At 47.3% G+C, this 12,930-nt stretch overlaps 1 protein-coding gene across 1 annotated transcript in view; it reads left to right on the top strand.

Annotated features, from left to right (window-relative positions):
- Positions 1-10,443, top strand: part of Prp6 (pre-mRNA processing factor 6) — a 63,692-nt gene extending 53,249 nt beyond the window's left edge. The window contains exons 20-23 of the mRNA XM_075690442.1: positions 5,969-6,170; positions 6,805-6,943; positions 8,952-9,078; positions 9,777-10,443. Of these exons, the coding sequence (XP_075546557.1) occupies positions 5,969-6,170; positions 6,805-6,943; positions 8,952-9,078; positions 9,777-9,929 (621 nt within the window). The 3' untranslated portion in view covers positions 9,930-10,443. The remainder of the gene's footprint in view (positions 1-5,968; positions 6,171-6,804; positions 6,944-8,951; positions 9,079-9,776) is intronic.
- Positions 10,444-12,930: the final 2,487 nt, after the last annotated feature.

The raw sequence follows: 12,930 nt of genomic DNA, 5'->3' as shown, positions 1-12,930 counted from the left end.
ATAGAAGCTGCTTCCATTGGTGGAAGCGTGCGAGAGAATGTTCACTCCCTTGACGCAAGGTTCCCGGCTACGTGCCCTCATGGTCTTGCCTTCTGTACATCATGGGCAGCAGGACCCACTGTGCACCGGCATTTTAATATTCATATTTGATTCGAAAAATAGATATTCGAAAATGCTTGAATATATTGCTAGCGCTGTGAGAGCAAACACGGTTCTTAGCATTTGTTTCTATCTAATCTAGGAATGTTGGGGTGATTTTGAGCTGAATATTGCGATTTCGTACTGCTACCGAAATTTTGCATGTAAAGCACACTTAGCCAGTAAATGTCGAAACTTTGCGGAAAAGCCAGCTTCAGCAGCAAGGGGCGGGGATTTGCGGACCGTGAGGGTGCACTATTTTTTTTTTTTTTTTTTGCAGCACCACCTTTAATTCTGAGCTTATTGCTTGACAGCAAGTGCGATGAGTGACAACTGGCACAGGGTCAAATACCTCCGATTTCGCGGGTATTTGATGTGGTATAATAAGGTATAGGCTGACGAGGACAGCTAGTGGGAATTATTAAACGTCCCAAGTTAACATGAGCCAAATACACTATGTTTTATTATAACAGCCTACTAGTCTAGTTCTTTAATATTGACAGTATAGTTGCAATGTTCTAATGTAACAAATTAACCTAACTTGCTAATAAATAAATGATGCATATCATTATTCGATTCAATATTTGAAGTTAAGTATTTCTATTTTATTCTTATTCAAAAATGTTTATATTCGCACACCACTACTAGCAACACATCATTCCTTCCACGTGAGGAGGGTGTCAACGCAGGTGCTTGCCACTGCATTTGACACCGGGGTTGCTGTATTGTGTTCTTGCTCACAAGAAACGCAGCATGCGATTGCAACCGGCAGTTTTTCTGATGCTGTGCCACAAATTTTTTCGTACGTCTACATTGATGCATCCGTTGTAGAGACACGCAAAATCTGTTGAATGTTATGTGTCAAAGGAAGGAATCACTCGAGGATTTTGCCATTGAATACTGCTTATTTTGGCTCTTTGTATGCCTTTGCAGATTATGACTGTTATGAGGGAGTTACGGGATGCATTCATCGCTGAAAACTGCTGCGCATTTCTTAATGTGGTACACAGTTTTGGTGTGTCATCTCATCATATCTATGTTTACATAGATGCCCACCATGAGTGAGATCTGCTGTGGTTTTCCTTGTTAAATTTGTGCCCAAATTTCTGGAGTGCAACCCAAGTGCAATAAAAACTATGTAAGCATGTGTTGGCTATGACAAACCAACATGGTTGCTGCGGTATGTAGCGGCCATGAAAACCAGTTATTTTTTGCTTGCCAAAGGAAGCTCAATCACTAGCTTACTCAATTGATCGTTACATCATTCAATGTCACCAGTGTGTGAACTCAAAAATGGGGGGAATTTGGTTCATCAGAACCATGCTCTCGGAAGCTGAAGCCATTCTTGAATGCAGGCCCAGCACGTAAAGTTATGCAGTAAAGTAACTATGGGTTCATGTGAAATGCAGACAGTTTGTTACATTTGACACAACTCTCGTACGTTTAAGGCCTTATGCCCCAGTCACACAGGCACTTGAAAGTCTTTTGAGCAAGGAGACTTCTCCCGAAAAAGAGTTTTGCATGCAGACACACAACAGGGAGCGATCTCTTTTCAGAAATGGTCTTTTCTGGGAGCGGAGTTCGTCAATCTCTTTTACGCCCGAAAAGGAGTGGCCTTGAAATCAGTGGGGGCCAGCAGTTGTCATTTATTAATAAAAATAAGCAAATACATATCTTTCTGTCACTAGGCTCATCATAAAAAATTATGTCTCGCAGAAGGCGTAGTACACCCATTAAGGCTCATTTTCTTCTGTACTCTCATAAGCAGGTCAAACAGGTCGGGGATGCCACATCGAATGTCATGTCGGATGTCACTACAATAAATCCTTATGTTAACATTTCTTAAACTGGCATTAAATTTATTTTGAAATATAACATGAAAACTTACTGTATTACACATTCTTTAGATACATCAGTTTATTCTGGCCGATCTTGTTTCCAACGGTAGCGCCATGCTTCCGGTAGCGTGTCCAGAACGAAACACTAAAAAGAGATTGTCAGTGCTGTGTGTCTGCTGCGCGACGCCTCTTCATTAAAAAGTCTTACAGCTTGGTAAAAGACCACTTAAAGGGATACAGAATAAAAATCGAAGAATATAGAGAAAGCCCCACAATTGCATTCCTAAGACACGATTGCTGCAGTATATAGTCTTTATTCGGGTTATTTTTGAGCGGATGGCTTTATTTTTGACGCTCTATGAGCGGCCACCGCGTCACTCGAAAAGCGCTCCCGACAGCAAGCCGGCGGATCTGACGTCACACCTACCCTCAGCAGCCGCGGAGCGAACTGACCGGCTGCACTGACCGGCTGCGCAGTTTTGTTTTCCTCGCGCTGCGCAGTGCAAAATGCAAAGTTCTAGTGAGAGTGAAAGCATGAGTGGAGATTATGACTCCGACTTGGATGAGCGGCCTACAGAACGACCACGAACGATAAAGGCGTATGCCTACGATCCGTCCGCGTCGTCAAGCGAAATTGACGACGACCCGTCGCAGCAGTCCCCCTCCGCGGTGCCAGGGGAGTCTGGACAGTGGTGTTTACACTGTGCATGCCATGTACACGCGTTCGCCTCGAGAGATCAGGGGCGGCATCATAAGTGGAAACCAGCAGATATAAACACTGTTCCTGCGGCTCGGATCGCAAGCTCGCACCTGTCACGAATGAGTTAGCGAGACGAGATGCGCATGCCTCATTGACAGTGTTGCATTCGTGGCGGTGCGCCCAGCGTGATTCACTCACGCAAACGCTTTGCCATGTTTAGTTTCAACAGAGCGAGGACGCTTATGCCTCAGGCTATGCAATGTCAGGCGACGTAAGGAAATTACTCTGCGTTCTGCGCAAAGCGGCTTGCCCCGCCCGCTTGGTTGCATATGTTATGGGTAGCTGGTAGCGCGTAAAACGTGAAAGCTACCAATGCACAATACAAGTGCCGTGAGTACACAATGTACAAAAAAAAAAAGAAACGCAGAAATCGTTGAAGATTGACGCGTGTAGACCTCCCTATACCTACGCCATCGGCGCAGGTGTGGCCGGCGGTGCGAGCATAACAGTCGGCTGCTGACTCTCGCGCGGCAGGTGCTTGATGCGCGTAAGTAGCTGTTATTGAGAACAGATGCGATGGAGCAACGGGTGAGGATTGAAGCCAGGCATGTGCAGTGACTGAAATGCTCCTCTGTAAGCAGGGAGCGTCTTGTTATTCACGGAGTGAACGAGTAACAAGGCCGCCCCACATTCAGCGTTTCTACCGGCGTTTTTTGGCGTTGCGTCTCCCGGCGTGGTCGCATGAACGGCGCCAGAGAGGGCGTCCAGCCACACGAGCGGCACGCGGACCAGCGCCAGCGCAGCGTCGCACAATGTGACCAGATTTATTTTACCAGATACCTTCTAAGCTAATTGTGTAATATCAATGAAAAGAGCTGTCATAAGTATTCTTCAATGCAATACTTATGCCTTTTGCATAGTTTTACGCTAAATAAAATATTCAGGGCTGTGTAGAAAAATTACACAAGGCTAAGCTTCAGAAAACTGGCAGCAATATCGGCGTGAACATCACGAGCGGTCGGCGCGTCGGCGTGCGAAGCTGAGCATCGAGGGTTCTTTATTCTATGATAGAGGGGGAAGTAGGTGCTTTTTATTGCTAGACGCCATACGCCGCATCATGGAAAGAAGGCAGCAGCTTTTGCTGCTAAAAAAGAAGCTCCTGCTTCTCATTTGGTACACCCGGCAGGACGATGGCGGTGACTTCAATCCACAAAACGTTTTTTTTTAACCCGATTCTTGTGTTCCTTGTGTTTGGTCTGCCACAATATCGGCCTTGCTTCTACAATGGCTATAAGAAGCTCGTTATCGATGTTCGCCGGTAGCATGATTGAAGCAACCAAACAAACAGCAATGGCGGCGCGAACTGCGAATCTGCGGAAGTTTCTTGCAAGAGTTGCCAGCAGCGCGGCCACGCCCTGCCACGCACTGATTGGTCGGCGCTGTCGAGCCGCTTCCGACGGCGGCGGCGAGATCTGGTGTCCCTTGAGCACGACGTTTTGGCTTGGCGCCAGCCTCAGCGTCGACGCCGAGCGACGCCGGGTGACAAAACGCCAGAAAACGCCGGGAAAACGCTGAATGTGGGGCGGCCTTAACAGCGGTTTCAGCGTCCCGTTGTTGCACGCAGCAGAGCACTCTTTCCCTTGGTGCAAACGAGATGGCGCCACCAGTCTCATGGCGGCGATTTTTTTTTTTTTGTCATCTGTTGCTTCAGACGATGCAGATTTCGATTAATTCTGGCAGAATTGACTAAACATCTGGCTCAGAACGTCGTACAAACGACAAATTACGGTCAAACGGCACCTGTGCGCAAAACTACAGCGTGAACAAGCCAGCAGTTCACGGGAGAAGCATTCATGAAAGTTACGCGAGAAAAAAGACTACCGCTGCCTGCCGTTTTCACATGCGCACAGCAGACCCTCGGCATTCTGCGGCGTTGACACGGCTGCTCCGCACATCAAACCACAAATTCACGAGATGAAAGACGAGGTTTTCGAACAGCTCACACGAGGAAGCGCTGCGAATAGGACGGTCGAACAAAGAAAGCGAGTTGGCGCAAACGTCAACTCGCCTCTTCGCACGTCCAGTGCGGACGATCGCTCGCAATGGGCCTCGAGGTGGGTAAGCGTGACGCGATATCCGGTTTTGCTGGAGCTTTCGGAGGAGGCCGGTAGGTGCTGTGGTTTGAGAAATATTCACTAAAATAATTACTTTTCGCTCACTTCTCCTCGGAAAGAGTGTTGTTTTGGTCGCTCTCGGTGCGACAGCTATCAGTGGAGACAGAAATCTCAGCGAAAAATTTTTTATTCACTATCCCTTTAAGTAAAAGGGTTTTTGTGTGCTTGTGTGACAGAGGTATTGGTCTTGCTTTGCAGCGCAGTGTTCCACCATGTCTTGCAGACTGTGGGCAAATGTGTGGGCGCAGGTTAGCCAGACGTACCCAGGAATCATCCAAGCCAGAGAGGAATGAATGTATACACGGACAGCAGACATGGGACTAGACACAAACTAAATACAGATAGTACATTGCCGCGCTATTGTCACTAATCTCAGTTCATTTCTGCGCCACTCTCAGCTCCAGTGGTAATCGATTCGAGCCGCAGAGGTTAAGTAGCGTTGGCCGAGGTGTAACTCAGCCACAAGTCTCTACAACAGTCACTGGAGCAGGAGCGCAGCTCGGCCTCGGGAAGGCAGCAGGTCAGTGAACGCGGCAACACAGCCTGCCTCGGGGCGTCAGGAGCCGGGGTGCAGCTCAGTCTCGACAGGGCAGCACAGCGATGAACGCCGCAACACAGCTTTCCTCGGAAGCATTAGGAGCCGGGGCGGAGTTTGGCCACAGCAGGATCTGCCAGGTAGCCTCCGAGCACAGTGCTGTAAGCCGGGGCAAAGCCTGGTTCAGCAGGGACTTGACCGGGGTTGTCGAGACGTGGCCCGCCGCTCGATCGGCAGTGCTCAGCGAGAGCTTCTCATGCTGTCCTGCTCCGCTCAGCTTGTCGGCCCCGTCGCTTGAGCGGATCTTGCGGGACCCGCACAGCAATCACATGCACACTCGCGCTTTTCGACCCCGCACACCGACACAAGCACCGATTCCAAGGCCCGTGCACTTCAAATGCCGTCCTCCTACTACAAGGACCAGCTATACATTAATACATTATTTAAAAGAAGCAATAAAACGCCCCTTTCTGTGTTTGCACTAGGGTTTGTGTGGTGTCCTTGTTTGCCAAGAGTGCTCAAGACCCCACACTTCGAATGCTGCTCAAGTAGGTAGGTCATTGCCCTCTGCGCTTCCATGCAGCTCAAGAAGTGTCCCACATCGGTGCCCCTGTGGCTGCTGCTGTCTCGGCTGGAGGAGTCGACGGGTGCACTGACCAAGGCCCGCTCTGTGCTGGAGAAGGCCCGACTCCGCAACCCTGGAAGTGCAGAGCTCTGGCTCGAGGCTGTGCGGGTAGAGGTCCGCGCAGGGTTTAAGGAGATTGCCCAGACCCTTATGGCTAAAGGTCAGCATCTTGCACTGCCTTTGAGAGGCCCCCTCTTTTTTTGTAACTGACTAGCAAGCTGCCGCAACTAATAGCAAACATGACTTATAAAAAGACGGAGGACCCTTCGCAAGTGAAAATGTCATGCCACATCCCAATTTCAGTGTTTTGCTTGTGCCTGGATTATATAGAAATGGCCAGGTTTAATTCTGTTTTAACTAGATAACCAGCTAGAAGGCTCTAAGCAGCAGTTAGAAATAAAACTATTCTTAAAGGGGTCCAGAACCACTCTTTATTGAAGCCAAGAAATGCACTTGACGTTAAAACAGATGATTTGAAAAATACTTTGCCACAAAAATTACTTTAGTGCATTCAGCAGAAGCGGAGTTATTGGCAATCAAAGATTGCCTGTCATCTTCTTCGCAGTACTCCCAATCCTTCTTCAGTGCCTTGCACTGCAAAGGCTACGGCAGAGCAGGGTGGTGCTCACAATTCTCTGATTACTGAATGTCACCGTGGCACACAGTTCAAGTTTGATACTGGATGCATAGTACTTGTAGCAAGGCTATAACATGTTGTATGTGGGTACCCAGATAAGTGGAAGCAGCGGCATTCATTTGTTAAAACTGTTCTGTCCCTGTCGTGCTTTGCACAGCCATGCAGGAATGCCCAGCCAGTGGCATCCTTTGGGCCGAGGCTATCTTCATGGAGCCCCGTCCACAGCGCAAGACCAAGAGCGTGGATGCACTCAAGCGCTGCGAGCATGACGCCCATGTTCTCCTGGCTGTCAGCAAGTGAGCAACCTTCTTTTACTGTCTCTTGCTTCGACCTGTTTGAGTATTGGAGGAGCCCTGTTGAAAGAGGCTATTACTTTGTTGGATAGAGACTTCTTATGCAATTTCTGATGTACTTATCTTGACCATCTGCACTTTGGCCATTGCATTTGTAACCTGTCTGTGCAAGCTTCTGTTGCACCATTGCAGCATGTAACTGGCGCCCATGCCTCTAGGGCTACTCCACCTAGAGGGTTGCTTCGGTTTTGTTTTTGCATCTGTCATTAATTGCACTGAATATTCTAACTTGCTTTTCGGCAATTGAGGCCTTCTTTGTTGTTTACTACAACATTCACATCAGTTGTTGAGCTTCACTCAAGCATGTGTCTGATGTCTGGAAATTTTTTAGGGAGGTGGGAGCCTGTGTTGGAACCTGTGATCATTGAGGCACTGTTATTAAGCATGAAGTGCTTTTAGCTCCCGTTGTCGGCGGCCTTCAAGTGACCTTGAGCCAAAAGCCAGAGCCGTTATCCAGGCACTCAAACGAAAACATCCTCAGAGAACAAAACGAGATCATCTGGGCAACCAGTCAAAACTTTAAAAAATGCGGTCTCCGGCCCACAACCCTTTGTGCAGGACCACATTACATATGCTAGTTACTGCCCAAACAAGTTACAAAATATATTGTTTCCGAGTTCCTCCTAAAGTTTGTTTACAATATCACTCAAGCTATAACTTCTAGTGCACTGAAGTTTTATTTGTCACTTCCAATGGCGACATTCAAAAGGCAGATACGGTGCACCACACACTTGATTGTCATCTTTTGGTACTGAGACAGGTTTGCTTGTGCCCTTTGAACACCAACGGTTCGTGAGTTCCCCAGTGCAGGTTTTGCGTCGCCTCGAGAGATGGCACCACGCTGCGTGGCGCCTCCTTCAGGTGATTTTCTTCTAGCTGGGCAGCATCCATATGGACCAGTGCACAGTATGGTGTGGTGTGGTGTGCCGTTGCAAACATGCACAACACCCATTTTAAGATTGTGGCTAGTATCATCACCAAACAATCTGCTTTGCCGGTAGTCATTTCATGCTTACATCAACTCTCAATTACGGGAGAGCCAGCAATTTTTCTGAGTATTGTAGGTTTGCTTCATGACTATTTAAAATTTTCAACTGTGATGAGAAAGAGATTTGCTGTAGTGTATGAAAAGACCTTGCACGCTATAAGATAGCAAGTCCAAATCGCTCATGCGCAGAACACTAAGAAGGTGTTGCAGGTTACATGTGCACACTGGTTTTAGGGTTTAGCATTGCAAGTTTTATCTGCAGCTTGAATAGCTAGTGTGACAACATGGTAGCACCCAGCGTGACCTACTCGGTCCAGATTCGCCTTACTACTTGCAGTTCATCACCTTCATGGCAAAATTATCTTTTTCTCAGTCCCGTCTCACTTCTCTTGACTTCAAAAAATATTCATGTCACTAGAATTCATGCGATTGATAACAAAACCAGAAACAATGCTATAGAGAAAATAAGGCATTCTTGTTTTATATTGTTATTAATTTTGGTTGAAGTCCTTTTTATGGCTGTCTCCCCTGAAACTTTATTCCCTCAATGCCCCATCAAGAGATCACTTCTTGAATTCCTAAATCATTGTGCTTGTTTCTTCATCTACATTGTCAGCAGGTACTGCATGCTGCAGTGAGGGCTTTCCAAGTGTGTGGGTCTCTGCCATGGAAGACACCAAGATATCACATGATATCACATGTTAACTTCATGAACGTACGCTGCCCTGAGAGTTGTTGTGACAGCTCAGAAATATGCATCATCCACCGCTTGCTGATAGAGCATTCAGGTCATCCCGAGCAAGAACACGTTGTACTTAATGCCCCTTGGATGAGAATTTTGGAAAATTCTCATCGCCTGGAAATTCAGATGAATCGTCATGGTATCATTGCGATTAGGCTGTATATCCAAAGTTGTTTAAAAAGACCTGCACATCAGCCTTTTGTTTCCATTGTTCCTTGCAGGCTTTTCTGGACAGAACGCAAGACAAACAAGGTCCGAGAATGGTTAAACCGCACTGTGAAGATTGAGCCTGACCTGGGGGATGCATGGGCCTACTACTACAAGTTTGAATTGCTTCATGGCAGTGAGGTAGGCGCTGGGATGCCAGCCTGCAGTTTTCAATGATTTCATTTGTTGGAAACTGTATTTTACTTGCATAACAAATGCACTTTAGTCTCCTAGAATTGATAAAGTATATTGGGGGACACATTGGTTATGGGGGGCTAAACTTCTTAGCAAACATTTCAGAATCTGTCTGCAAGCAGGATGAGCACTTTAGTGAGTCCAGTTAAGGGAGATTTCTTTTTTCCCCGATTTTTATAAATTAAGTTTGAACTTCTTAATTGTTGGTCTAACTCACAGATGTGTTTTTCTTTCTGTTGTAGTTTTTAAATGTCATCGGAAGATTTAAGTGCTTCAATTTAACACTTTCAAAGTTTTCTTTTTTTCTAAGTGATGCACCTTGATTACTATAGAAAGAATAAAATGGTTTATTTTTTGGTTATGCAAAAAGGAAAAAATTGGCACGGATGATGGCAAATGTCATCCTTACTATGGTCGTCATGTTCCCATCTTCTGTTTCCCATCTCCTACCTAGTTTTGTTTTGTTTAGCATGTGCAAATGTGCTGGTAATCAGTGACACTGAAAGGGTTAATAAGTGAAAAATTAAAGGAACATTTAATTTATGCATATGATGGGGGCTGTACATTAGTATTGAGTAAATCGCTATGAATTCAAAATAACCTGCTGAATAGAAGTACTAAATCCTTGTGAACTTTACTTACAGGAGCAGCAAGAGGAGGTAAAAAGGCGATGCGTCATGGCAGAACCCAGGCACGGTCCAAACTGGTGCCGCGTGTCCAAAGACATTGCTAACTGGCGGAAGAAGACCGAGGACATTCTTGTCCTGGTGGCAAATGCTCTCCCGATACCAACGTAGTTGCAGGAAACGGGAGTGTTAGTCGTAATCTCTGCTGTAGTCTCTCATTTTTTTGTTCATCTTCTTACAGATCAATTTTAACTTCTTCATTGAGAGGCATGCCAGCAGAAGGTGGACACTTGGCAAGGTGCTTTTTTGGCCACCCTGAGAAAAGTGTGGTGCAAAAAAAATGTATTGAAAAAAGTGTATTGCTTCATATATTAGTGGGTATTAGTGGGGTGCAGTCCTCAAGCCGTTGAATAAGTTTAGCAGCAAAAAAAATGTACAAATTACAAGGCGCTGGCTGCATGACTGCATGAGAGATTGAAAGACCTTGTCTCTTTTACACTGGTTTTGTGTCCACAGCGCACCTTCTGGCACTTGTACAGCTAAACCTGTGATGAGACAAGACCATTTGCCATCACATTAATTCACATGTGGCTTGCAAAAAGATATTATATGCTGTACATTACTGCAAGATGAGTCAAGACTACCGAAATGTCTGAATGTAATAAAAACGATCTTGCTGACTGAGTCTGCTCCTGTATTGAATGTACCTAGTTGCTTTTTGGAAGCTATTTCACATAGAAGATGCTTATACCAGCACTTGGAATTGGCAAACTTCAACAGCGGTAAAATATGGTTGAATCTCATAGAGAACATGGATATCTCAAAATATTGATTATACAGCTAAACCTCGTGTTCTCGTCAAAAATAAGGATAACAGCTGGCGATTCTGCGTTGACTATCGTCATCTAAACACGATCACCAAGAAAGATGTATATCCACTTCCCGGCATTGACGGTGCTCTGGATTGTCTCCACGGTGCCACTTATTTTTCATCTATAGACCTTGGCTCTGGATATTGGCAAATTGCCGTGGATGAAATGGACCGTGAAAAGACCGGATTCGTCACACCAGACGGCCTATATCAGTTCCGGGTAATGCCTTTTGGCTTGTGCAATGCCCCGGCGACCTTTGAACCGATGATGGACATGTTCTTGGTGGGTTGGAACGGTCCTTCTGTTTGTGCTACTTGGATGACGTCATTGTATTCTCTTCAACTTTTGCGACTCATCTTGAAAGACTTCCATCTGTTCTTTCTGTTTTTCGCACCGCTGGCTTGCAGCTCAACTCATCCAAGTGCCACTTCTGTCACCGCCAAATAACCATGCTCGGACACCTCGTCGATTCGTCAGGCATTCGTCCCGACAGCGCTGAAGTTCATGCTGTGCAGAATTTCCCCGTACCAACTTGTGCCAAAGATGTTCGCAACTTTATTGCCCTTTGCTCGTACTTCTGCTGGTTTGTGGAAAATTTCGCCCATGTTGCCCGTCCCCTGACTGACCTCCTGAAGAAAGACGTTCCTTTCTGTTGGGGCTCTGAACAAGCGTCTGCTTTCTCGCAGCTCATCAGGCTGCTTACAACACCTCCTGTTCTCGCCCATTTTGACCCCTCCGCTGCGACAGAAATCCGCATTGACGCCAGTGGCTACGGCATCCGCGCAGTTTTAGCTCAACGCCAATGTGGGCACGACCGCGTCATCGCCTACGCCAGCCGCCTCTCTCCCGCAGAGCGCAATTACTCGATTACTGAGCGCGAGTGTCTGGCCCTCATTTGGGCGGTGGGCAAATTCCGACCCTACATATGTGGTCGACCATTTACAGTTACAACCGACCACAACGCCCTTTGTTGGCTTTTCTCCCTCAAGGATCCCACCGGACGCCTCGGTCGCTGGGCCCTACGGCTGCAGGAATGCACATACAATGTGGTTTACAGGTCGGGTCGTCTACATCAGGATGCCGACTGCCTGTCTCGTTATCCCGTCGATGTACCGGACGGTTTAGTGGATGTCGCACTGATCTGCGTTCTTTCGTTCTCTGCCTTGCAATACATTGGCGCTGAAAAACGACACGATGAGTCATTACGCCCCATTATCAAATGCGTGCTCTGTGATCCGTCTGACCAATCCCTTCAGGTGTTCGTACTACAAAATGTCATCCTGTATCACCGCAACATGCACCCCGACGGGCCCGAGTTCCTAGCCATCATTCCGTCTCATCTGCGACAGATTGTACTGCAGCAACTGCACGACGTTGCCATCGCTGGACACCTTGGCATCACGCGGACCTATGACCAAATTCGGCGACGGTTTGTCTGGCCCCGTCTCAACCGCTCCGTGCGGCGCTATGTTGCCGCGTGTGAGTCGTGTCAACGCCGGAAAAGACCAGCTGTGCCTCCTGCCGGACTGCTGCAACCTTTGGATATACCGGCCGACCCTTTCGCGTTGGCGTTGATCTTCTCGGACCATTCCCTATATCAAATGACGGAAATGGGTGGATTGCCGTTGCTACGGGCTATACAACTTGCTATGCCATTACTAGAGCCCTACCGACCAGCTGCGCTACAGACGTCACTGATTTCTTGCTTCACGATGTTATCTTGCACCATGGTGCACCTCGTTAACTTCTCACCGATCGCATCAGATACTTTCTTTCCAAAGTCATAGACGACCTACTTCGATCATGTGCTACTAAACGCAACTTACTACCGCTTACCATCCTCAAACTAACGGTCTTACCAAACGCCTGAACCGCACATTAACTGACATGCTAGCAATGTGTGTTTCCTCCGATCGTCGTGACTGGGACATTGCTCTACCATTTGTCACGTTTGCCTACAATTCCTCCCGCCACGACACAGCCGGCTATTCGCTCTTCTACCTCCTCTTCGGCCGTGAGCCGACTTTGCCTTTCGAGACTCTCCTTTCGACCACACTCGACTCGCCGACAGAGTACACTAGGGATGTCATAGCCACAGCGACCCAAGCACGCCAGATTGCCCGCATTCGTCTTTCTGCATCACAGACACGCCAGAAGTGCCGTTACGAGCAGCGCCACCACGACGTGCATTACGAACCAGGTGCTCTTGTGCTAGTTTGGTATCCAACTCGGTGTGTTGGTCTTTCGGAGAAATTCCTCTCGCGATACTATGGCCTTTACAGCGTCCTTCACCAGGTGAC

The sequence above is a fragment of the Dermacentor variabilis genome, chromosome 4 (assembly GCF_050947875.1).
Source record: "Dermacentor variabilis isolate Ectoservices chromosome 4, ASM5094787v1, whole genome shotgun sequence".
NCBI lineage: Eukaryota > Metazoa > Arthropoda > Arachnida > Ixodida > Ixodidae > Dermacentor > Dermacentor variabilis.
This window is presented reverse-complemented; position numbering and strand designations above follow the sequence as displayed.